This window comes from Tricharina praecox (genome assembly GCF_024521635.1).
Source record: "Tricharina praecox strain CBS 144465 chromosome Unknown BZA05scaffold_2, whole genome shotgun sequence".
In the NCBI taxonomy this organism is placed as follows: domain Eukaryota; kingdom Fungi; phylum Ascomycota; class Pezizomycetes; order Pezizales; family Pyronemataceae; genus Tricharina; species Tricharina praecox.
In genome coordinates this window covers 150,659-175,473 of record NW_026250404.1, presented here as the reverse complement: position 1 = coordinate 175,473, position 24,815 = coordinate 150,659, and the positions used below count along the sequence as shown (strand labels likewise).

The following is a 24,815-nucleotide window of genomic DNA, read 5'->3' as shown; positions in this document are numbered from 1 at the left end:
TCGTCATCAGCGTGAACCCTTCCTGAGATCCGTCCTTGCGCCCCATCTCGGATGTTTTGTGCACGAGCTTCCGAGGCCTGTCACACTCTCTTTCCCGAACGAAGCCCTGTGTGTATGGTGCCTGCAATTTTGAAGGGCCCACTTATTGCGGTTAATTGTTCAAGCCAGCTAGCAGCCGGCAGCAGCTATGAGTGACGGAAAGTGGAAAAGGCACAGGTTGTGTACCTCCCCCATCATTAGACTCCTGGTCCGATGCTGGTGTGGATATTTTTTGCAAGATGAAACATCGGGTTTTTATGGAAATCATCATCGTGTACACTAAACCCCCACGTGATAGCAACTGATTTTCACTCTAAAGTAAGTGGAGTGGTCACATGTACTCGCTTGAAGAAAAGCTCGGAGAGATTTTCGGACCCGGAACTCAGCTCTTCAACTGCCATCCGAAATACGGGCCGCCATCCAGACGCCACCACCAGATAGCCTGTCCCAGGATATGCATAGCCAACCACCGGCAATGATTGATTCTCGTAGTGGAAAGGAACTGGTGTATACTAGTGATCGCCGGGTGGTGAAGTTGCATGTTTGAGAGTTGTCAGGTGATCTTTTTTGTTCTTTTTGGTGGGGTCGGCTGTTGCCATGTAAGTTATCCGGATGCAAAGCTAAAAACCACTGTGCCGTTATAGACTGCAGGCACCATACTCGAACCTGATTTTCTCTCTCTTTGGATATGCGTTTCTTGGCCTCGTTCGCTTATCGCATGCCAAAATAATTCGAACCCAGATTCAGCCGGCGCACCATCAAGGGTAAACAGGTGTTCGGAGAATATTTCTCCCGTGATCGGCCTGTAGCTTGCAACCGACGAGAGTTAGTGTGGTCAGTGACGATCGCTGACGTCACATGCGGTCTCAGTCAGTTGGTTACTTGGGAGTCGCGAGCGGCCAGGTAATCTGGGGCAGAATAGATTACCGCCTCGCCGCGGTTCCTTACGGCAATTTGCCCCCAGGCTCCCCCAGCAATTCCAACTTCCAAGAATGATCGGCGGCAATCCGTCACCGCGCCGTGACATCACCGCCTCTGTCCGCGGCCATAAAACATCACTTTTTCCGCTTTCCGCTTGACAACATCAGTACCAACATACGAACGAGCACCCTTAACCCGACCACTACACATCCAATCCACGAAATCCAAACAATAAGAATCGAAACATCATGGACTACGTCAAGAACCTTACCGGCGGCGGCAACACGCAGAAGAAGCCCGAGGCGACAACCCAGGAGTCGAGCGGCGGCTTCATGGACAGCATCAACGGTGCTCTCGGTGGCGGCAAGCAGAGTGAACAGAAGGAAGATTATCTTGACAAGGGTGCGTCCGAGTCCGAGCCCTAGCCCGAGCGCTACCTCTCTTCCCCGGGATCCAAACGGACAACTGACAAGGTTGAATGAAGGTATCGACCTCGTCCAGGAGAAGTTCATGGGAGCTGGACCCCAGGACAACGAGAGTGCCCTTGAGCAGGCAAAGGACGAACAGATTAGCGATTGTGAGTCGCGTGCTCCTACCCCAGGGAGCCCGTCGCTAACACGAGATGCGCAGTCATCCGCGGACAGTACAAGTCGACCACTGGCAGCGACATTCCGATCAAGGATAAATAGAGGTTGAGCGTTGGAAATCAGGAATTAATTGTGCTTTGAAGTGACTTTCCAGTCGGGCATCTCCATATGACTTTTTGTATGTGTGTAGTGCTAGTGCGGCCAGAATTGGGGGCCACTTTTGAAATCACATGATCCGTGAAATATTGCCGTGCCGAACGATCCCGACCTTCGCGGCTAAGTCTCACGGCGTCGTTCAGGCAAGACTGGAAACCCCCGGGTGGCACATATTTGACATTGAATACCGCTTCACATTTCGAGGCCGAAGCTTGGAGGTGTTGCGGGAGGCGATCCGTGAAGCCCGACTACCCGAAGTGCACCATTATCTGAAGTACCCATTCCGCCTTCGCGAGGACTGAGAAAAGAAAAATAAATATTTTCCATTAGCTGAGGCCTCGTGGTGAAGTGTAGTTTCCGAGAGCTGGTGAACGTTGCGGTTGGATTACATATAGGTACAATAAGTTTGAAGAATGCAAAATACTCGCCTAGTATAGTACTTTCCTATTCTGCACCCACCGAGGCTGGATTTGGGTCTTGGTCCCTTCTCTCGGTATATTGTCGCGCCCTTGTCGTTCGGCATTCACCATCACAACTTGTGTCGACGGGCCCATATTTTCAGTTTACGCTCTCAAATGATAAACACAGCTGCATTTCAAATTTACCACATAAACTTTAGATGCAGTTTGAAACCCTCAGTTTCCGGGCGATGGGTGAGCGTTCGGCACACCACCCCAAGTTAACAATTTGAAAAACTGCATATTTTCGACTGAGCCACAATACAAATAAACAGTGTGGCGTGCTGTTAAATATCTGGGTTGCCAAATGGGACATTGGGGGAGACGAGAATTTGCAGCTTCAGCTTTAGTAAGCGTCAACTCGTCAGAAAACCCAAGGTTTGAAAATGCAGCTGGCGACCGAACAGGCCCTTAGTTAGTGTCGGCTCAAAGTGTCCCAAACCATACGCATGCAGGGCTGCGTATGGGCCCTTCAGGAACGAGGACGCTCTACGACGTAAAGTCACCTCTCTTCTCCCAACATCCTTCGAACAAGTACTTACTCTATCAACATCTCACATGCCGGAAGCAAATAAACGTCCCTTCAGAGTTCTGTATCTACTCGCAATGCCACGATGACCGCGGCTGTTGCTCCACCATCAGGCAAACGCCAGTTCCCAACCGGCCTGCAGCACGTATGTCTCACTTCAGCGGGGACTCCAATCCCAATCACCATCCGACAACTGGCAAAGCCAAGAAGCACATAATCTGTGTGGCGGCTGGAGTATCTCCGCTTTGCCCGACTTTCCCATCTTCTCGTCACAGCGTAACTTCACCACGAATTTCGCACGCCCGTCGGATCTCACGTACCTTACGAATCTTGCCCGCCCGTCGGATCTCACGTACCCTACGAACTCGAAGCCCGCATCAATTGTCGCGTTCGAAGAACTGTCATCGCTCAACACCGGTCCTCGCGCTCCGTCACTTACACCTACACTACCCGGCAAAGCCTTTCGAAATGTCCAATCCGGTTGTCATGGAGGTGTGGCTAGGAGATGATTTCGATAAGATCTGTACCGAAGCAGATCTACGAGATGCGCTACATAAGGTCGACACGACGGTAGGTGGAGATCGAGTGGCTGTCGCCCCAGCCGCCATTGCTAATACCCATTTAGAAAGATAAACCAGTTCTCTTCAAGTTTGTATCTCCTCGACTAGTGTCAAGTGTGTATCCACATTCTCATTCAAGATAGCTTCACCCAGGAGCTCTCGGCAAAACTGTTAGCCCTTCTGTATTCCCGATACGCCGGGTTGTGCAGCTCGTCCCGCGCACCTCTGGCTCCAGGCTTAGTGAATGTCCCCGAAACAGGCGATTCTTCCGGATTAAAGGCGACGTGCCAAGGCTCTTCATGTGAATGCAAAGATTGTTCGGGTTACCTCAAGAGCTCCTCATGTGATTGTAATGAATGTATCGGGAATGCCGAAAAATGTGGCTGCAAAAGATGCCCAGGCGATCTCAAACCCCGTTGCGGTACGTGATAAATGACTGCGGCTTGGAGTGTTTGTTTGTGGACATCACTGACTGAACAGCACGCGGTTTCTGGGTGCAAATTCCAACTTACGAAGAGGTGGGCATCCGAGAGAGGCCACAAGTACTTGAGGACGTCGAAACGGCGCAGATCGCGTCCACGGATGAGACGGTAACGCTGTATACTGATACTGCGATGTGCGTTTGTGATCAATAACCCTAACACGAGAAGCTGACGATGAGAAGCCACACGTTTGTCCGCCGGAAGCGCCTCGCCTTCTTCTTCCTGACCGACAAATCCGGCCGAAAGTATTACTTCAACCACCTCTGGAAGAATACCGACAATCAATCTATACCTAACACCACACCTGCATCAATTCTAGCTTCTTGCTTAAACGATGTGTGTGGAGATTGGGAGAAGCTGATCAACTGCTATAAGCAATTATTGTCTGACGCAGTATGTTTTCTCAATCCTATGATACCAGAGTATGAGACTCATAGTTTTTAGAGCAGGAAAATAATGGGTGATCAGGAATTGAATTACCGACAATTCATACGGTCCTTGGTCTCCGTCGCCGACGTAGCCTCCCGACTGGAAGCTGCGCAGCGCGAACAAATTCAGAGCATTGAGGCCTTGCATCAGATCAGTGATGTGAAGTGGAATCAACGCCTGGGGAGTGAGGACGAGGAAGAAAATGACGACGCCGACCTGAAGAGTCAGGACAAGCCGCCTCATTCCAACCAACGCCCCCGCCCTAGATATCCCTACGGAAGTTACTATAGGGCTGTACGGATGACCTCACATCCGGGGTGGGCGACATCAAGAGTTCCACGGAAGCGCTCGAGTCAAGAGGGCAAGGTACCCAAGCGAGACAACGAGGTCAGCACCGATCTAGTAAAAGCAAAGCAGCGGCTTGCAGGTGTCGGCAAAACCTTAGAAGAAGGGTTGATTAGAAGAATCGATGTCTTGCTTCAAAGGGTATCCTAGTGGAAATTTCTCTTTTCCAGTGTGAAATCTAACAGTCCTATGCTTAGGCATCCAATATCGTCTCCATCGACGAGGCATGCAAGGCCCGAGAGCAGAATTACAGCGTCAAGAGGCTTTCTTGGATCACGGTACATTCCTCCACCGTAACAATCCCTAGTCTAGTAGTAACTGACCACAAATCCTCTTAGTTTATCTTTCTACCGTTACTATTCGTCGCGGTAAGATACCTTGCGTTTCGAAACTTTGAGAGTTGCTTACTAAGTACCTATTAGAGTTTGTACGGAATGAATGTGGACGCGCTTAAGGACAACCCTCGCTGGACGACCTATTTCTACATTGCAGTGCCAGTGTTTGCTGCCGTTATGATGGCGGTGGTTTTGCTGAAGTACCTTCGGCAACCAGGGAAAGATTTGGCGAAGGGTTTACTTGAAGCCATGCTGAACGTCCTGAAACGACTACGACTACTAGTTTCCAGCAACAAGGCGAAAATTCTTGATGAAGAAAACCAAATCTCTCCCTCGGCCGTGGACGCGAGGTACATAAATGCCTTCTATGATGCAATCCTTTCAAGAGATGCTGTAAACGTCCGCCACCTGCTAGATTATGGAATTGTTGACGTCAACTGCGATAACGGGTCGGGGCGGACGGGATTGCAATTCGCAGCGGCGTCCGGCAAAACGGATATCGTGGAAATTCTGTTGGAGAAGGGGGCCAATGTCAACGCAGAGCCAGCACGTCGCGATGGAAGAACAGCGCTACAAGCAGCATCGGAGGGAGGCCATCTTGAGCTGGTGAATCGACTTTTGGAGAACGGGGCCAATGTCAACGCAGAGCCAGCTGTGTGGGATGGAAGAACAGCGCTACAAGCAGCATCGGAGGGAGGCCATCTTGAGCTGGTGAATCGACTTTTGGAGAACGGGGCCAATGTCAACGCAGAGCCAGCTGTGTGGGATGGAAGAACAGCGCTACAAGCAGCATCGGAGGGAGGCCATCTTGAGCTGGTGAATCGACTTTTGGAGAAGGGGGCCAATGTCAACGCAGAGCCAGCTGAATCGGATGGAAGAACAGCGCTACAAGCAGCATCGGAGGGAGGCCATCTTGAGCTGGTGAATCGACTTTTGGAGAAGGGGGCCAATGTCAACGCAGAGCCAGCACGTAGCGATGGAAGAACAGCGCTACAAGCAGCATCGGAGGGAGGCCATCTTGAGCTGGTGAATCGACTTTGGGAGAAGGGGGCCAATGTCAACGCAGAGCCAGCTGAATCGGATGGAAGAACAGCGCTACAAGCAGCATCGGAGGGAGGCCATCTTGAGCTGGTGAATCGACTTTTGGAGAAGGGGGCCAATGTCAACGCAGAGCCAACATGGGGCAATGGAAGAACAGCGCTACAAGCAGCATCGGAGGGAGGCCATCTTGAGATAGTGAATCGACTTTTGGAGAACGGGGCCAATGTCAACGCAGAGCCAACATGGAGGAATGGAAGAACAGCGCTACAAGCAGCATCGGAGGGAGGCCATCTTGAGCTGGTGAATCGACTTTTGGAGAACGGGGCCAATGTCAACGCAGAGCCAGCTGAATTTCATGGAAGAACAGCGCTACAAGCAGCATCGGAGGGAGGCCATCTTGAGCTGGTGAATCGACTTTTGGAGAAGGGGGCCAATGTCAACGCAGAGCCAGCACGTGGCGATGGAAGAACAGCGCTACAAGCAGCATCGGAGGGAGGCCATCTTGAGCTGGTGAATCGACTTTTGGAGAAGGGGGCCAATGTCAACGCAGAGCCAGCTGAATTTCTTGGAAGAACAGCGCTACAAGCAGCATCGAAGGGAGGCCATCTTGAGATAGTGGAACGGCTATGTACAGCAGGCGCTACCACATAAGGTGCGGGTAACCCTCTAACCGCCGTCTTTACCATTTGTGCTAATATTACTACAAAATCTTGCCACAGTTATCGTAAATTCATTCATTTCATTCTCTTAAGCGCAGTCCGCAAGTTCGAGTGGGAGATATTATGCAAAATGACTTATTCACATCCATGGGGCATGGATCACAGATGCCGATGTTGGTTCCTTATGTTTGTGCAAGGGCGAGGTGTGTGATGGTGATATGTTTTCCTAGGCCTAATGATTTCCTACTTGCGCTATTCTCAAATGGTGGAAGGGAATCTTGGTGTTTTGTCGCTCTTTTGTCGCTCTTTTGCATGTACGTAATCGATCAGTTTCTGTCGCATACGTTTTCTTCCTTCTGTCATGGGTAGGGAATGACTTTCTTTTGTACGGCACGTCGTTTCTATTGATACACCTGGGTTCCTAAAGGCACTCGAAGTCCCGAAAATGGTGTTTTGTTTTCTTTCTTGCGGTGTATCGGACGATGGTTAGGTACTCAGGTCAGGAATCATCCCACAATGTTTCTAATCTTCAGCGAACCGATTCTGCAGCACCGGTATTGGCCGATTCAGGGGACGTCGCTGGGCCCATTGTGTGGTTTTCGCGACGAAGCCCAACAACATACCATTGGCCGGCCCGTTGGGATGCCGGATGATAGCTACAGCACCAGTAAATACATACTTACATATATCCTACATACATCTGTCTGTGCTGTGCTGTGCACTCCGCAGTGCTCTATACCAATACTTCACTCGTATAATAGAGCCTCCCTCCCTCGCTCCCTCGCTCGCTCCTTCCCACTCCAACATCCCGATTCCACCCTGCTCTGTCACCCCCGGTGGATATCGCATTGCACTCCGGACACCCGCCGCAACCGAAGCACTGCCTGCCGCAGCAGGTGGGGGTACCGTGGAACGCCGACCTCGTCCGGCTTAACTCAACCCGCTCTCCGGATGGAGAGGCGGGTGTGCGTATGGCGTTGAGCCTGCGCTGCAAGTACCGTATACCGTTGGAGCCTGGTAGACCTACTTAGGTAGGTACTTTCCGTATGTTGTTTGGAAACTACTAAGCAGTTCTTTCGTGGCCGGTATCAGACGTCTTCTCCTCCACCAGCCGGAGGTCGGCTTATGAATGCGTAGCTGAGTAGTCCGCCCCTACCGCTTTGGACGAGCTGATGGACTTTCCCGCGCGACGACACAGCGCGTCACTCGGTCGCTAACTCGGTTCTAAATAGCCCCCAACCTGTATCCCGCCTTTATATTGCCATGATCTGCTTGGGTCGCAAGCGATTACTAATTAAACAAAGTAAAAACCTGTATCCCGCCTCCCGCTTTGATTGCCAGTACTCTGAGTCTCTGTAGGAAAGTAGAGATCTCGGATGGGGGTGATGGGGCTCTCGGCTATCCACTGGACGAACGAACCGTACGTGACGAAACAGCCGGGCTTCCAAGAATGCGAGACGCAGTCAGCTGAGTACGAGAGCGCACTCTCTGTTTCCTACATAGTACTAACATTCATAGAATCGTCCTAGAGGTTCCAGGTGCTTTGATGGAGGACTAACTAGATTGACTAGTGGAAACATGCCAGCTATACTGCAGAGAGAAGAAAGGCACTGCAGGCTGACATCTTGACGCTCTGCTCCGCTCTGGCCACAGGGATGGTGTAGGTTTTGTTTTCAAACAATCAAAGGAGAACGGAAATTGAAGACGAGTGAGAGAGAATGACTGCTTAGAAGTCCTAACCATGTACCTACTAAGTATGTACATAGGTGCTCGATGTGAATAACTTACCTATCGCTGTTTATTGGTGTGCCAACGTGTCGGTAGTTCTTGACACCGAGCACTCACACAAAATTCACGGGATGTATAAAGCTAGGTTGCGAGAGGCTTTGGACAACCTCCTCCCCCTCGTCCGCTTCTCCACAAGTGGGGGACTCTTGAACGAGCCCCTTCCCCGTCGGCACGCCATCCCCGAGGTAACGACGGTACGCAATTCCGGTGTGCGACTACCTCGTTCGTCATCTTGCTTCCCTTCTTCTCTGGTACGGTGATAGTTAGAACTCGCCGTAGGCTAGATCTATAGCACTGTTGCGATTCTCACTCGATAAGTCACATCGTCAAGCCATATCGTCTTCTTCTCGTCGACTTTAGCTAACAGCTCCCTCAGCACCACCGATTGTGCTTCGGTTGCCCAACATCAACATACATACCGGACCTTGAAGGCCGAAACATAGCCTCCAGCACACACGCACCCTGGTGGAGAAACAATGCAGCGGTTGGAGGGAGTTTTTTTGCCGTGTCGCGGATTTTGGAGAGAAACTATGAACCACGCGTAGCAGTGCGGCCAGGATAAAAACACACGACACAGTGCCCACACCATCATGGACTCTCCCTTCAGGCTTCCCCCCAACACCGATGGCAGAACACAAGCGTAGCATGTAGAGGACAGTGCGGAAGATGAGGCACCCGAAAGTTCTGTCGTCTCGGATTTTGAAAACGGTGTGTATTGTGGAGGAGTCATGGATCTCTGGAATGGAGGCGTTTGCGGCGGGGGGTGCTTGCACGCCGTGTTCGCTCGGGCTCCCGGCACACGTGTAGAGTACGGCACGGCGCACAATCACTCCCGCAATGTTCGCTACTTCTTCGGCGCAGGAATGCTGACTTGGTTGATTGCGCCGTTTAACAGGCAGTAATTACCACTGTCCCAGTGCCCGCACTGCCTGCGGTTTGACCTCCGCCCCCAGCCGGCAACCGTTTACCGCCGGGAATGGAAGCAAGTTTGCGGCCGCAAGAGCCGGCAAGCACATTCGCCGCAACAAGCGCTCCACAATAAAACAAAGCGAACACGGAAAACAACACAATCATCCCCTCGCGCATACCATTGCCCTAGAGTAACCACCGGTTCCCCGGCAGCGCGTCCCCCAGATTCGCGATCACTCTCCAGAAAGACGGCCTCTACCTCGCCTTCATCCGCTCTCATCATCCGCGTCCACCGTCACGCGCATTGCATTGTGCATTCTTGCCCTTCACGCTTCGCTTGGTAAAGAGGCGCAGGTTTGCGAACGAACCCCGTCACGACAAGGTTCCGTTCCCCGTCCAACCATCCCACCGTGCCGCACCCAAAGCTTCCTCCGTAAACGTGGTTATGCGCAATGCAGCAATCTGGACGCCAGACGGAAATTACGACATGCTGTGGAGATGATTGAAGTCGGACCAGATGGTATGTGGTTAGCGGAATGCGGCTAATGGTACTCTAGAGTATAGTTATAGATGATTGCAGAACAATCAAGACCGTGACACTTCGCGCACTTGTTCCCTCTCCGCGACATTGTAACTATTTACCTGGTATGTAAGTAGTCGCGGCCTTTGCGGGGCTAGTCTTCGGTTCGTGACGTTTTCTCTGCGTGGACCGCAAATCCTACGGCTTGACTTGGGGGAAGTCTTGTACTTGGTCGGGCAATGGGTGATGTCTCCAGCAGGGTGATGTCTCCAGCAGGGTGATGTCTCCAGCAGGGTGATGTCTCCAGCAGGGTGATATCTCCAGCGGCGTGATGTCTCTAGCGGCGTGATGTCTCCAACGACGTGATGTCTCCAGCACCGCGACCCTGTTCGCATCGTGGGGGCCACGCTGCCGAGCACAAGGAATGCACGCGTCAGTGCGCATGGAAGAAAGCGCTAACGATATGTGAATGGGAAGGTGTGCTGGACACAGGTGTCTGGATTCTCAAGACCTGGAGGCTGAGGGGGCAGTTATGTGCTGCGGGACAATACCGAAGATTCGGAGGAGTTCTCTAGAGTCTGAATTGTTGTGGCAGGATGCGAACGTCTTAGTGATGGGCCTCGACGGTCACAACGTACATTCACACCTATCGCCGCTGTTCTATGGACGACATTGCTAGAGAGAGAACACCATGGACGACACTGCTCCTTACACGGCCAACCATAGCGCATGCGGCGCAGTGACGTGATATATGATGCTTCAACCGGCGAGCCCCAAACGTCCAAACACGGTGCTGCAGCCTGCACGTTCTAGAATACCGGCATCCTCATATCTTCTCCGTCTTTCTACAACCCCTCTTCTTCCACCCGCCGGAAGTCTAGATACTCTTGCCGCCCCCATTGAGTTGCCTTTGAAAATCACCCTCTGTCTCGTCCTCTGTCTCGCCCTCTACTTCGTCCGAACATCCGCTTTTCTGCATTCTCTTTTTGGCTCCCAACGCTGTCTCACCTCACTCGCACGAAACATCCTCTACCCCTCATTTCCCAGAATTTACATCTTTTGACATCGTGAGAGATGTCTGCGTCCTCTGGGGACCCTAACGACGCCAAACGAAAGGCCAAACTCGACGTTCTTTTCAATCAGGTTGTAACAGGTAAAAAGCCGGTATCGACTTCTACACAGGGCAACCTTTTTTTGGAATCGATCAGGGTGCAGGACCCAGCAGATTGTATTCAGAGGCTCATAGCTGGGGCTCTTCCTACTGTTCAGCAATGTATGCGCTTCAGAACAGATCCGACCTTCTTGAACGGGCCGGCAGCCTTGACCCTCAAATATCTACAGAATCCAGACCTCAAGACCATCATGGGAGGCGATCTCCTACACCAGGTCCTCTCGAAGATGGTAGACCCGCCGATTTTCTGGGATTGCTTCGTACGCGCATACAAAGACGATAAACTGGAGCGACAGGCGCAACAATGTTTTGCTTGGCTACTCCTTGAGCTCGTGTCTCTTCAGAAGGAAAAGGCCGCGCAGTATAATGAGCTCGCTCAAGAGGATGCCCTGCAGGAACGCCTGTTGAATTCTCCTCACTTGGAAGTCCGCAACCTCGGCCACAGGATCAAACACATCGTTTCGACCACCACGGCGACTCCACTCACCTTCGACGGATACGGCGGTCCGGGAGGGCGTCATGACAATGATTTCCCCGACTTTCGGAAAATCACCATCATGCCAACTGCAGACGAGTTCAGAACCGAAGAGAAGCCCTTCATGCGGACGGCCAAGGCTATGGAGGAGGCGTGTGACGATGGGGTGCGTCTCGGAATCCATCTGGACAACCAATTTCGACTTTTACGGGAAGACATGGTTGCGGAGATGCGCGAGGAGCTGCAGATTGCCCTTGGAATCAAGAAGAAACCCCATCGCGGGATGATTCTCGAAGGCTTCAAGATACTCGGAATCGAATGCAATCCTGCTCGCCAACAACCATGGGGCCTCAAACTTCAGTGCGCGAAGGATCTCCCCCAACTCGGCAAGCACAAGGAGCCGGCGAAGCGGAAGAAGTTCCTAATCACGAACAAAACTTTCATGAAGCATCTTTCTCAAACCTGCTTGATCGTCGATAACGAAGTAGTGGCATTCCCATGCATCAACCGCGACGAAGACCTCCTTGCCGCCAAACTACCGATACTATTGCTACAGTTCTCTAGTAACCAGAACATGCATAACGCATTTCTCAAGCTCAAGACCGGGCGTGTTATCAAGTTGGTTCAGATCAACACTGCGGTCTTCGCATATGAGCCGATTCTTATCCGCTTACAAGGCATCAAGGAAATGGAGCTGAGCGACGAGCTGCTGTCATGGACCGAAGGAACTAATGTCGAGCAACCTTCGTCAGTTCCCGACGCGCGCATTCGGGAGATTGAAACCAACCCGTCCCAAGATTTGCGCGGGCTTCTCAAAATCAAATCGCCGAAAGAAATTAGACTGGACAAGTCTCAGTGCGTGTCTCTACTTACAGCATTGAGGCAGAGAGTCAGTCTTATCCAAGGACCGCCAGGCAAGTTCATCCCACGCGGGCCCCACTGTCTATTCGCCTACTAATTGATTCTCTGCAGGTACCGGCAAGTCTTTCATCGGAGCTTTGCTTGCCAAGATTATCCATGACTCCACCGACAAGACGATCCTCGTGGTGTGTTATACAAATCACGCCCTCGATCAGTTCTTGGAGGATCTGCTTGATATCGGAATTCCTGCGTCAAGTATGGTGCGCCTCGGAGCCAAGTCGACTGCCAGGACGAAGCCTCTTGTTCTCCAAGGTGCCGGCGGCAGAGGTCTTCCCCGGGAAACCTACAAGGTCATTGACCAACTCAAATCGGAGGCACGTCGTCTGGATATGCAGCTGAAACAGGACTTCCAACAATATATTTCCGCTCCGAACCAATTTCACCAGTTCATGACTCATCTAGAGTTCCTTGATGACGATGGACCGGACTGGTTCGGGGCGTTCACTGTGCCTTCCAACGACGATGGAATGGTAACGGTAAGCAAAAAAGGCAAGGCCGTGGATGAATATTACCTACTTGATCGATGGCTTAGGGGATTGGATGCTGGAATTTTCAGATGGAATGTCACCCAAGAAACGCGGGGGATCTGGGAAAAGCCATACCCAGACCGGGAGGCTATATACCAGCGATGGACGACGACACTGTCCAGAGAACAGGCACATGACATCAGTGCTCTCGCCCAAGAGTATAACGAATGCCAGAACAAAATCAGCCGCATGTACAGATTGAAGGATGCCACAGTCCTACGGGAGAAACGTATCATCGGGTGTACGACGAGTGCTGCAGCTATGAAGTATGAGGAATTACAGGCAGCGAATGCAGACGTGCTTCTAGTGGTAAGAATTAAAACACCACCATTCGAAGCCAGTTTCATTGAATAACTATTTAATAGGAAGAGGCGGGAGAGATACTGGAGAGTCATATCCTCACTGCTTTGGGGTTTAAGACCGACCAGTTGATCCTGATCGGCGACCACAAACAACTACGGCCAAAGGTGAGCAATTATCAGCTAACAGTCGAGAAAGGTGACGGATACGATCTCAATAGATCCTTATTCGAGCGTCTCGTCATGAAGGGGTTTCCCCATCAGACTCTTACCATGCAGCATCGCATGCGACCGGAAATATCCTCACTCATCAGAACTCTAACTTATCCGGACCTCATCGACGGACCTGGGACTCAGCAACGGCCAGACATTCGAGGATTCCATAATGGCAATCTGATCTTTGTCAGCCATGACAAGCCAGAAGACCATAATCCCCGACTAGGAGATAAGGACGGACTGACGTACAAATCCTCCAAACAAAACACATTCGAGGCTGAAATGGTTTTGAAATCCGTTCGATACCTTGGGCAGCAGGGATATGGCACGGACAAAATCGTGGTTTTGACGCCATATCTTGGGCAGCTACAACTGCTTCGAGAAAAGTTGAGCAAAGACAACGATCCCGTCCTCAACGATCTTGACTCTTATGATCTGGTCCGCGCTGGGTAAGTTCACGACTGCAGAAACACCGTGTGACGAAATTTCTGACTGTCGGATAGATTGTTACCGGCTGCCAGTGCTCACGTCACCAAGAACCCTATAAAGATTTCGTCCATCGGTACGGGAACCTACCTTCGGCTATGTCGAGTATTGAAACAACTTGGGTTCAAAGGCTGATTGTTCTTAGATAACTATCAAGGCGAGGAGAGCGAGATCGTAATTGCCTCCCTCACAAGGAGCAATGACGACAACGACATTGGCTTTATGTCTGCTCCGGAGAGGTTGAACGTTCTTTTGTCTCGGGCGCAAAACGGTCTCATACTGATTGGGTATGTACGTCCTTGGTGCAGTATGGAAACAAAAGTAAATGCTAACTTTCACATTCAGCAACCCGGAAACCTTCCTCCATGCCCGCAAGGGTAAGGAAATGTGGACCAGGTTCTTCGATCTTCTGAAGGTAGGTGGATTCATTCACGACGGACTTCCCGCAAAATGTGAGCGGCACCCGGACAGGAAAACGTTCCTCCGCAAGCCTCAAGACTTTGACGACGAGTGTCCCGACGGTGGGTGTACAGAACCATGGTAAGGATTCCCTTTATCCTATTCAAAGGCATGGTTCTAACCAGAATTCTAGCGGAACTATCCTCAGCTGTGGAGTGCATAAGTGCCCTCAACACTGTCATCAGCTTTCGGATCATTCAAAGATGCCTTGTGAATTCGTTACGCACGCGAAGTGCGATCAAGGCCACCCGTACCGATGGAAGTGTCACAAAGGGCCGCCGGTCGTGTGTGAAAAATGTGAACGCGAGCGGCTGGCTGCTGAAAAGAGGCAACAGAGAGATTTCGAGCTGCAACAGCAACGCGAAGCGGCACAGAAGGAACACCTCCGGCAGTTGGTACTTCTCGACGAAGAGATCGAACGGAAGAGACAAGAGATGAAAGACGAACAGGACCGCATAGCAAGGGAAAATGCTATCGAGCAGAAGAAACGGGATCTGCAGAACGCTGCCTTCGCTGCTATCGCTGCACGTCGGGCACCCATCCCTCCCCCACAGCAGCCCACGTTGCCCTCGTCTCCACAGGATCCTGCAACTCAGCAGCCCCCACGCGTACCCCCTCTAGCACCCTTGGATCCAAGCACGAACACGCCTCCAACCAATCCTTCAACCAGCACTACTCCCGCCGCCGTACCACCAGCTACGGCCAAACCACATGCCAGACCGCGCAAACTGGTTCCAGATCCAGTGCTCGAACCCTCAGATTCGGAGAAAGAATGGCGACGGCAGAAAGCTTTCGAAAATGCCAACAACAAGGCCTTGGATACGCTCATGGACATGACCGGACTGGAGAATGTCAAGGAGCAGGTCTTGAATATCAAGGTATTCCCAAGGCGTGAGCAGGTCATGTTTCGATCGCTGACTGTTCCCCCTCCGGAAAAAAAATAGGCAAAGATTGACGTTTCTCTCCGTCAAAATGTCGATTTCAAGAATGAGCGTTTTGGAGTGGTGATGCTAGGCAATCCCGGCACTGGTATGAAATCGTATCCATCTTTTGGTGACGAATTTCTGACAACAATCTGTAGGTAAAACAACCGTGGCACGTCTATATGCCGAATTCTTGAATACATACCAGGGCGTTTTGCCGGGGAGCGAATTTGTGGAGACTACTGGCTCTCGTTTGGCCAACGACGGCGTACCCGGGGCGAAGAAAATTATCGACGACATTCAGAAAGCCGGGGGCGGTGCTGTCTTTCTTGACGAAGCTTACCAGCTCACCGAGAAGCAGAGCACCGGCGGAGCCCAAGTCCTCGATTTCCTGCTTGCGGAGATCGAGAACAATGTGGGAAAGATCGTCTTCCTGTTCGCCGGCTACACGAAAGAAATGGAGTCTGTAAGTTACAACTGCACCATGCTATCATGCTACGGGGTTATGCTTACACCAAGTGATGTACTCGTAGTTCTTCGAGCACAATCCGGGAATCCCAAGTCGAATCCCGTACACACTGAAGTTCGAAGACTACAAGGATCCCGAACTCCACCTGATGTTGCGAAAGATGATCGACAAATGGTACGGCGGTAGAATGAAGGTGGAGGAGGGCATGGGCGGCCTCTACATGCGGATCGTGGTCCGGCGCCTGGGAAGAGGCCGAGGCCGAAACGGATTCGGGAATGCCAGAGGCCTTGCAAATGTCTTCGCCAAGATCAGGGAGAGGCAGGGAGTTCGCTTGACCCGAGAGACTCGAGATGGAAAGATATCAGACGACTTCTTTTTCACAAGGGAAGATCTGATCGGACCAAACCCAGCGGAGGCCCTGGGGGAGAGTGAGGCGTGGAACAAACTGAAGGAGTTGATAGGTCTTCAAACCGTCAAGCAGTCGGTGCAGTCGATGGTCGATATGATCCATACGAACTACTTGAGAGAGCTCAGTGAAAAGGAGCCTATCCGGGTTCCTCTCAACCGTGTTTTTCTCGGATCCCCTGGGACCGGGAAAACCACTGTGGCGAAGTACTACGGTCAGGTGTTGAACGATTTGGGCATGCTCAGCAACGGGGAAGGTTGGTCACAATCTCTGGATGGCTTTTTTCAAACCACTAATAGTATGCAGTTGTCGTCAAGAACCCATCGGACTTCATCGGGGGATACATAGGACATTCCGAAAGCCAAACCAAGGGGATACTAGTAACAACGGTCGGGAAGGTGCTTGTGATCGACGAAGCATACAGCCTATACTCAGGAGGGGGTGGGGTCGGAAACCAGAGTGATCCGTTCAAGACCGCTGTCATCGACACGTTGGTCGCCGAGGTGCAATCGATACCGGGAGAAGATCGCTGCGTTCTCCTCCTAGGATACGAAGAACAGATGAATACGATGTTCCAGAACGTCAATCCGGGTCTCGCGCGTCGCTTCGCAATAGATGACGCATTCCATTTCCTGGACTTTACGAACGCTGAACTGAGGGAAATCTTGGACCTAAAATTGAAGCACCAAGGTCTTGATGCCACACCAGAAGCAAAGGATGTAGCCTGTGAATTGCTCGATCGGTGCAGCATGCGGCCCAACTTCGGGAATGCCGGCGAGGTGGAAAACATGCTCAGCAAGGCGAAGACGAATTTCCAAACCCGGCAGAGCAAGAAGCCTCCAGCAGAGCGAGCCTTCGATGTCGTCTTCGAGCCCGAGGATTTCGATCCCGAATTTGCCAGAGGCGCCAGTGCCACGCTGAATTGCAGGAAGCTGTTTGAAGACGTCATAGGCTGCGAGGACATCGTTGCTAAGCTCGAAGGCTATCAACAAATAGCCATCAATGCCAAGGCTAAGGGAATCCCACTGCACGAGCTCATTCCGACGAACTTTATATTTAAGGGTCCCCCAGGTTAGTCCCACTGCTGCGACCCCATGACACTCTACCGGAACATACTGAACCCCTTCAATAGGTACCGGAAAGACGACGACAGCTCGCAAAATGGGTCAGGTATATTATGACATGGGTTTCCTATCGACAGCCAAGGTCGTGGAATGTTCGGCAACGGATCTGATCGGTCAATATGTCGGGCAGACCGGTCCCAAGACGAAAAAGCAGCTCGAGAAAGCCTTGGGTCAGGTGCTATTTGTGGATGAAGCCTATCGCCTCGCAGAGGGACACTTTGCAACGGAAGCCGTCAATGAGCTTGTCGATATTCTGACGAAGCCACAGTTTCTGGGAAAGATGATCGTAATCCTGGCAGGTTATGACGACGACATGAACCGGCTGCTAAGTGTCAATTCCGGGCTCTCGAGCCGGTTCCCGGAAGAAGTTCAGTTCACCAATCTGTCGCCAGAACATTGCCTTCAGGTCATGGCGAGTGACATCGGGAAGAAGAATATCACCGTGGATTTCCTGCAGGATCAGAATTCTCCCGGATATGTCGTGCTCCGGAGCCTCATCGGTGAGCTCACGGTCCTGCCATCGTGGGGAAACGCCCGAGACATGAAGACGCTGGCCAAGAAAATGATCGGCTTCGTCTACAAGACACCATCGTCCTCCGGGTCCGCTGCGTTCGCGCCCGAGCTATCTGCGCGGACCGCGCTCGAGTGTGTCAAACAGTTACTGGTAGAACGGAGGGGAAGAGCAAACCTCCCCGCAAACCGGACTCCGCAGTTCGAAACGTCCAAGTTTGCTCAGACTCTGCCGCCGCTAGATGCGCCGCCTCCGCCATCCGTAGCCCCGAGGACAGCAACAGCTCCCCCACCGCCGCGCGCCCAGAAGCAAAAGGATGCCGCCGAGGTCCCGCCATCCCCGCAAGACGACGGGCGCGATCCCGGCGTGTCGGACGCAGTCTGGAACGAACTCCAGGCATGCAAGGCAGCCGAGGAAAAACGGCTGCGAGAAGCGCAGGAGGCTATCGCGAAGAAGCAAGCTGAGTTCCGAGCGCTGGCGGCTAAAGAGGCCGTTCGTAAGAGGGTGGCTGAGGAGCTGGCGAGACTGGAGGCAGCTGCACTGAAGGCGAAGGATGACGCAGCCCTTGAAGAGATCAAACGGAAGCAGGAGACCCTGAGGCTGACGCAACTAAGGGCTCGCATCGAAGGCGAGAAGGCGGCGAGGGAGCTGGAGAGGATTAGAGAACTAGAGAAGAAGAGAAGGCAACAGGAGGCGCAGGTCCAGCAAAAGTTGAGGGCGATGGGAGTTTGTGTGGCAGGATACCAATGGCAAAAGACATCAAATGGATGGAGGTGTGCGGGGGGGAGTCATTTTATTTCGGATGCTCAGCTTGAATCTAGCTAGGTCTAGATACGTGGTTTATCTTATGGTTCTGGAAGTTGGGTTGATCTTTATCGCCTTTTTAGGGGTTTTTGGAAAATTGGGACGGCGTATGTAGGAGGTTTAACATGATCTCCAAAATGAATATGAATACCTGGGTTCGATTCGGAATGGTCAGGCTTCTCAATCGTCCGTTCTTCCGTCTTCAACTATGACTACGGATGTATAAAAACTCCATTAACCTTAAACTCCTCGTAATTGCGGAGATTCTCTGACAAGTAGCCCAGGAGTAGCTGTTTGTCATCTTCCGACCAGTGGCCGCGATTGATTGCCGAAAAGTCTGAGTTGTTGAGATTCTGGCTATGGGGGATAGCTGAACGTCTTCGGGTAGCGCTGGCCCGTTTGAGAGCTCACACAACTGTCTATTTGGGAGCTCGCACAACGGTCTGTCTGGGCTGGCTCTGCGCAACTAGTGCCTCTGGACGCTTTGGAGCGATAGGTGGGACGGAGGACTGCCACTGATCGGGCGCGATAGGTGAGAGGGAAGACGGTAAGCTGATAGCAAACAGGCGTATGTTCAGCGCCAGGCGAGTTGTTGAAAAAGATGCGATTATCTTTAAACTCATCGGTTAAGAGGCCAAAAAGCTGTCGGTTCATATGGAAAACTCCTTGGAGGACTCGTGGATTCTCAAACCAAGTCTGATGACACAAAGATTAAACTGAGAGTGCTTTGTTGAGGTGATTTTCGCCGCCGCGAAGCTGTCAATAGCGTGAAAGAACAGGCCGATCAAGGAGAGCCGTATAGTAATTGATAGGCGGCCGAGGAGTGTCTGGAGACTGTAGGTCCATACGGAAAATCTCAGAAGACTCGTGGATTCTCAATACAAAAAACGTGAATCGCATAACCGATACTGGAGTTATGGAGGCGTTGAATTTGCGAGAGAGAGATCTTCAATTTATATGTTGTGGCTCAGAAACTTTTCTGAGAATTTGGCCGACGTGGTCAGGTCCCGGCGCCGTCGGGTCCGGCTGCCGAGGTTTCGTTGACGTTCATGAAACCTAAACCTTCGTTCTCCTGTGATCTAGAGTAGCTAAACTTTTTTGTACTGCAAAGCTTCACGTTGACGAGCAAAGAAATTTACAGAACCCATCTATTATGGCAACCTTGGGTGGGTACAAAAACGTCGTCCTGTTCTCGGATTACCAGGCTAGATTGTAACTGATTCGTGAACTCTACTATATCGAGAAAAATCATCTTTGTTTCGAAAATATTCCAGACATGCATGTATCATACCATCCTCCGATAGTAGAGCTCCCACTCTCCAAAAACCAACTAGCTACTTAACAACCATAAATCCAACCCCATTCCTCGCTGCACTCAATGACTTCTTCAACTTCTGATCCTCGGCATCCGTCCACTTGACGCCGAGCTCATCCCACTTGCGCACTTTATACTCCTCCTTAAACCTCCTCTGCAGGTCATTCATACATCTCCACTGTCTCGGATCTCCAGTCCCCGAGTACACCACGAACGCGGTACATTTCGGCAGGGCGTCATAAATCTGCCGGATCCTCGTTACCGTTTCCTGAACGCTTTCGATCAAGACTTCTTTCGGTGGGTCGCGAACGACTTCCGGGAGCGGGCCGTCAATGTCGGTGGATTTGCTGTTAGAGCCGCTGAAGCAGCGTGCAGTCTCAAGGCTGCGTAGACGCGCCCACGTGAAGTCCATCGCTGGTAGTCCGGCTTCCATATCGCCGTTGACGCACTTGCCTACATTTTTAACGACTTCATCGTCGTTGGTGGCGTCAAGGGTGGAAGTTGCATAGGCGCCGTAGAATTTGTTGGGATCGGAGTAGTCTACCATTGCGGCCTTTTTCCCGTACGGTGCTCGGGTGAGGCGTTTGAAGATGCTCTCGCGGTTTTCGTCGCTGGTACCGAACTTTTCACCTTTTTCGATTTTTAGTTTGAGCAGATCGAGACAAGCCTGTGCATCCTCGGCTGAGTCGTGGCCGGTTGGTCCGGTGTTTTGGATGTCGCGCTTGAGGAAGCGCTGACTGAGCCATTTCAATGAGGGTTTGTAGGGTGGTCCCCGGGTATGGTGATAGATGCAGGAAGTGTCGATGATGTGCGGGTGGGCGAATTTCATGGCTACCAGGTCGGAGTTGAGGGATTGTCCGACGAGGATGGTGTCGCGATTGAAGAGAGTAAGGAGGTGGGCCTGGACGTCTGCTAGTGTTGTCGAGATGTTCTCGAGTTTCTCCTTGGTAATGCCTGAGTATACGGTGAGGTAATCGGTGATTGCATTTGTGGGCTTAACAAAGGTTTCGTATATTGATTTGCCGTCCCAGTTCAGGATACTGATTCGTGTGAGCTCGAGGCCGTGCTCGGTCTGGCACATTTCACAGTCGAGGGAGTAGACGGTCTTTCCATCGAGGATAGAGCCAGCTTGGTTCTTGTCTTCGCCGTTTCCTTTCGAGATATCTGTTTCCACCCAGCCCTCCGATGTCCTCTTCTCCAACAGATCCCGATCTTCGTCTGTCTCCTCCTCGCCAATACTCATACGCACTTCCTCCAGTTGTGAAGAATGAAGAGGGTACTCATTCTCGACAAGCTCGGCCAGCGTCATCAAGAGCTGTATGACCTTCAGCTGTTTGGGTGCGGACGGAGTTTCCTTGACGACATCGGTCTTCTTCGGAAGCGGCGCAGTGAGAAAGTTACCCACGGGCGAATGCATCCTATTGGCGCGGTCATCGCCGGAGGCTTTGATAGGCCAGACGTGTGAGAACATATCTGCCATCCCCCGGAGACACGGTGCAAGCTTTTCCGAATCAAGTGTACTGGGGAAGAATTCCTCTGCTGTTCCGCTGGCAGGTACGACCTGATCGGACGGCGAATGGCCTTCTGGCACCAGGTCCAGGTTTCCGTCAAACATGTTCATCGTCAACCCCGACACCATAAGCACTACCAGCCTTCGGATCGCCGGTTTATGCTACACCGCACGATCAACTCTGCCGAAGTCACCCCGCCCATCCTGTCATAGAAAACTTACCCTCACAAGCAACCACTGCGGCGCAGCTGCATCCGCCGCTAACCACAGAACCAGGTTCTGAATATCGTGCAGCTGCACCTGCCTTCTCAGCTTTTGCGGCGACACCACAAATTCTGGGTAGTTCCGTTTCTTCTCGGACTTTTCTTTCTTCGGTTTCTTATTGCGACCCGGCAGCTCCCATTCCCCTTCGTCGGCTTCTTCGGGAACGCGGTACGGTGGAGGCGAAACAGACATCTTGTCCTCGACGACGATGGCGGTCAGCGCGAAGGCGGGCACATCAAGTGCGGGCAGCGGTGGGGGCGCGGCTGGTGCCTCTGACGGTCCCGACGACGCGTAGTGCTTGGCCTTGCTCTTGCGTTTTTTTGCCATGGATGATTATTCGACGCGGTGCTTGGAAGACCGGTGGTACGAAGCAGGTGCAACGTGGTAGTATTCGCGGTGGCGAAGGACAGCAGGGTGGTTTTGTTGGAGTTTGATTCGCGTCCAGGTGGGTTGACCGCGGATTATATCTTCGTTCGCTTCACTCATGCGCAAAGTACCTTTGCGATCTGCTCAGAACCCGTTTCGTTTGGGACGGCTCCGGAGATTGCCGTCTTGGCGTGTCGTGTGGGGAGGTCTGACGTCCAACAGGGGCCAGGGGCTCCTTCTCACCTTCTCCCTCGACTCAACACACAAAGAACAATATCTACACCTACATCTCCATCTACGCAATAAAAATGACGACCGCACCGAGCGAAGCTCCCCAGACCTTCGATCCGCAAGCCTTCTCGCGTGAGGAGGCAGACACCATCTTCCTTCTCACCTCGTTGACCTCCGGATCGTCGGGCATCATCACGGCTACCTCTCGCCTCGAGCACATCCTTACATCTCACAAGATTCCCTTCAAAGCCGTCGACCTCGCTACCGACGACAAAGCTCGCCGCCTTTGGCAATGGAAAGGCAAAGGCAAGCGATTACCCGGAATTGCAAAGAACGGGGAGGTGTTGGGGGTAAGTAAGCCATAGCTCCACCCCTACTAGCCATCCCTTGTTACCGAAAGCTGCAGCATCCCTGAGCTGACATGATCTCCATTGTATAGAACCATGACGATATTGAAGACTGGAATGAGCATGGCGAGCTACGCCAGAACTTGGGGCTCAAAAAGAAGAAGAAGAAGATGAATGTGATGGACGGTTCCACGACGCACAGGGATCCTTCTACCACCGCGAAACCGAATATCGTCGGGGAGAGAGCCGCCCCATCAGGCCACCCTGCAGGAGGTGTTCCGACGGCGTTCTCGCAGGCTGGGATCGCCGCCGCTGCTGCTGCTGCCGGGAAGAGGAAGTCGAGCGGTATTAAGAGTGCTGTGGGCAAGGTTGAGGGGAAGAAGAAGAGTTCATCTTCAAAGAATAAGGTTGCAGCTGAACCGTCAGTTGCATCTGTCGCTGAGGAACCAGCCAAAGAGAAGAAGAAGAAGACGGAGGCCGCTGAGAAGGAGGTGCCAGTTGAGGGGAAGAAGACAGATCTCGTTGAGAAGGAGGAGCCAGTCGAGGAGAAGAAGGAGCCTGTTAAGGAGGAGAAGACAGATGTCGTTGAGAAGGAGGAGCCAGTCGAGGAGAAGAAGGAGCCTGTTAAGGAGGAGAAGACAGATGTCGTTGAGAAGGAGGAGCCATTTGAGGGGGAGAAGACAGATGTCGTTGAGAAGGAAGAGCCGGTTAAGGAGGAGAAGATAGATGTCGTTGAGAAGGAGGAGCCAGTCGAGGAGAAGAAGACGGATGTCGTTGAGAAGGAGGAGCCTGTTCAGGAGAAGACGGACGTGGATGCAGATGTCGAGAAGGGTGAGGAAAAGGAAGTACAGGAACCGGTGAAGGAAGCTAAGCGGGAAGAACCGGCCACAGAGGTCGAAACGGAGACCGAAGCAGAAGTGAAAGAGGTCGCCGCCGAGGCCGTGATCGAGGCTCCTGTGGCGGGACCGGAGAAGGAGGATATAGTTGTGCCAGATGAAGAGCTGGCGAAGGGTGAGAATGCCGCGAAGGAACAGTCCACCAAAGAGGAGGCGAAGGAGGGGAAGGAGGAAATCAAGGAGGATTCAAAAGAGGAGGCACCCACGAAGGAGAAGGTAAAAGATGAGACGCCTAAGGAAGAACTTATCAAGGAAGTCTCGAAGGAGGAGACTTCAAATGAAGAACCTCTGAAGGAAGAGTTCATCGATGAGGAGCCAATCAAGCAGGAGAACGAGAAGCCGGTTCCGGACGAGGTTGTTGAGGAAACCAAGTTCAAAGAGCTCGAAGCCAGTGTTGGCGACCTTCACCTCAAAGACAAGAAAGACGTTGTTGTTCCCAGGGACGAAGAAACCAAGACTCCAACTCAGACTCCTGTCGCCGAGAATCCTGAAGAGAAGTAAGCTGGGTAATTTCAATTGCATTTCCATACTGTTCGTTCGTTTTTGGAGTCTGCCAATTTTGTGTTGCTATTTTCCTCATTTCTTTTCTTCGTTTCCGAGCGGATAACCTCTGTGGCTTTGTTTTACTTTCTCTCTATTCGTATGTACGCAAATATTGCACTTATAATAATATTGGGTTTCTCATCCTGACCATTATCTACTGAGACCTATCACAATTTTACACATTCAGTAAACGATCACGTCTCAGAGACACTAGACATTTGTAATTCGACGTCCGATGAGGAGAGAACCCTTGATGCTATCATAAATAACAGGTTGTGCTAGGTCGATAGGGTGCCAATGAAGTGTTTTGTTTTTATTTCGGCTTTTATTTTTGTTTCCTCATACTGTATCCGACCTTATGAAGCTACCGAAACACCTCATGGTAAGTAGCGACCCTGCAGAACCGTCATGACTTGCCGATCTGTACATATCATAATACAATTCCGACCCCACGCAGTCCCATGCCAAAAAGTTCCGGTCGAGTTTCTATGCATTGCACGGTCTGGCGGACACGGAACCGTAACAGGCACGGCCAACTTCCCCTTTTCTCTTGGCCAATAATTCCCACCACCCATATATTAGAGAACTATAGAGATAGCAGTCAATGAAAAGGAGTTCAGTCTGTCGTAAGAAGAGATATCGAGCCTTGAATCCGATGAGCGTGGTTATAAAGAAGTTCTGCGGTCTGACGAGTGATAATAATGAGAATCGACATCTTCTCCTATCCATCTCCCTACTTCCAACCCTCCCTGATAGTCAAACTTTCCATCCCGATTTCCCTATTGATATACTTC

The 24,815-nt window shown here is 51.8% G+C and overlaps 5 protein-coding genes across 5 annotated transcripts; 4 read left to right on the top strand and 1 right to left on the bottom strand.

The window, feature by feature from the left end:
• Nucleotides 1-937: 937 nt before the first annotated feature.
• Nucleotides 938-1,865, top strand: BZA05DRAFT_346851 (uncharacterized protein). Its single transcript, XM_051481201.1, has 3 exons — nucleotides 938-1,362; nucleotides 1,445-1,537; nucleotides 1,591-1,865. Exons 1-3 carry the CDS (start codon nucleotides 1,209-1,211, stop codon nucleotides 1,647-1,649), a joined length of 306 nt encoding a protein of 101 aa, XP_051343284.1. The 5' UTR covers nucleotides 938-1,208; the 3' UTR covers nucleotides 1,650-1,865.
• Nucleotides 1,866-5,090: 3,225 nt separating this feature from the next.
• BZA05DRAFT_330857 (ankyrin repeat-containing protein) lies at nucleotides 5,091-6,533 on the top strand (the record flags this gene model as incomplete). The annotated part of the gene is made up of 1 exon (XM_051480557.1): nucleotides 5,091-6,533. The coding sequence occupies one exon, from the start codon at nucleotides 5,091-5,093 to the stop codon at nucleotides 6,531-6,533; it is 1,443 nt and encodes a 480-aa protein (XP_051343283.1).
• A 4,299-nt stretch (nucleotides 6,534-10,832) lies between these two features.
• BZA05DRAFT_366993 (P-loop containing nucleoside triphosphate hydrolase protein) lies at nucleotides 10,833-18,715 on the top strand (the record flags this gene model as incomplete). The annotated part of the gene is made up of 12 exons (XM_051481548.1): nucleotides 10,833-12,345; nucleotides 12,377-13,161; nucleotides 13,218-13,816; nucleotides 13,871-13,929; nucleotides 13,999-14,140; nucleotides 14,199-14,393; nucleotides 14,446-15,190; nucleotides 15,257-15,341; nucleotides 15,394-15,701; nucleotides 15,769-16,366; nucleotides 16,417-17,181; nucleotides 17,243-18,715. The coding sequence occupies 12 exons, from the start codon at nucleotides 10,833-10,835 to the stop codon at nucleotides 18,568-18,570; spliced, it is 7,122 nt and encodes a 2,373-aa protein (XP_051343282.1). The 3' UTR covers nucleotides 18,571-18,715.
• Nucleotides 18,716-19,717: 1,002 nt separating this feature from the next.
• Nucleotides 19,718-22,117, bottom strand: BZA05DRAFT_366990 (uncharacterized protein). Its single transcript, XM_051481547.1, has 2 exons — nucleotides 21,597-22,117; nucleotides 19,718-21,536 (listed from the first exon to the last, which is right to left on the bottom strand). Exons 1-2 carry the CDS (start codon nucleotides 21,963-21,965, stop codon nucleotides 19,884-19,886), a joined length of 2,022 nt encoding a protein of 673 aa, XP_051343281.1. The 5' UTR covers nucleotides 21,966-22,117; the 3' UTR covers nucleotides 19,718-19,883.
• BZA05DRAFT_383880 (uncharacterized protein) lies at nucleotides 22,118-24,186 on the top strand. The gene is made up of 3 exons (XM_051482261.1): nucleotides 22,118-22,585; nucleotides 22,675-23,047; nucleotides 23,153-24,186. The coding sequence occupies exons 1-3, from the start codon at nucleotides 22,313-22,315 to the stop codon at nucleotides 23,977-23,979; spliced, it is 1,473 nt and encodes a 490-aa protein (XP_051343280.1). The 5' UTR covers nucleotides 22,118-22,312; the 3' UTR covers nucleotides 23,980-24,186.
• Nucleotides 24,187-24,815: the final 629 nt, after the last annotated feature.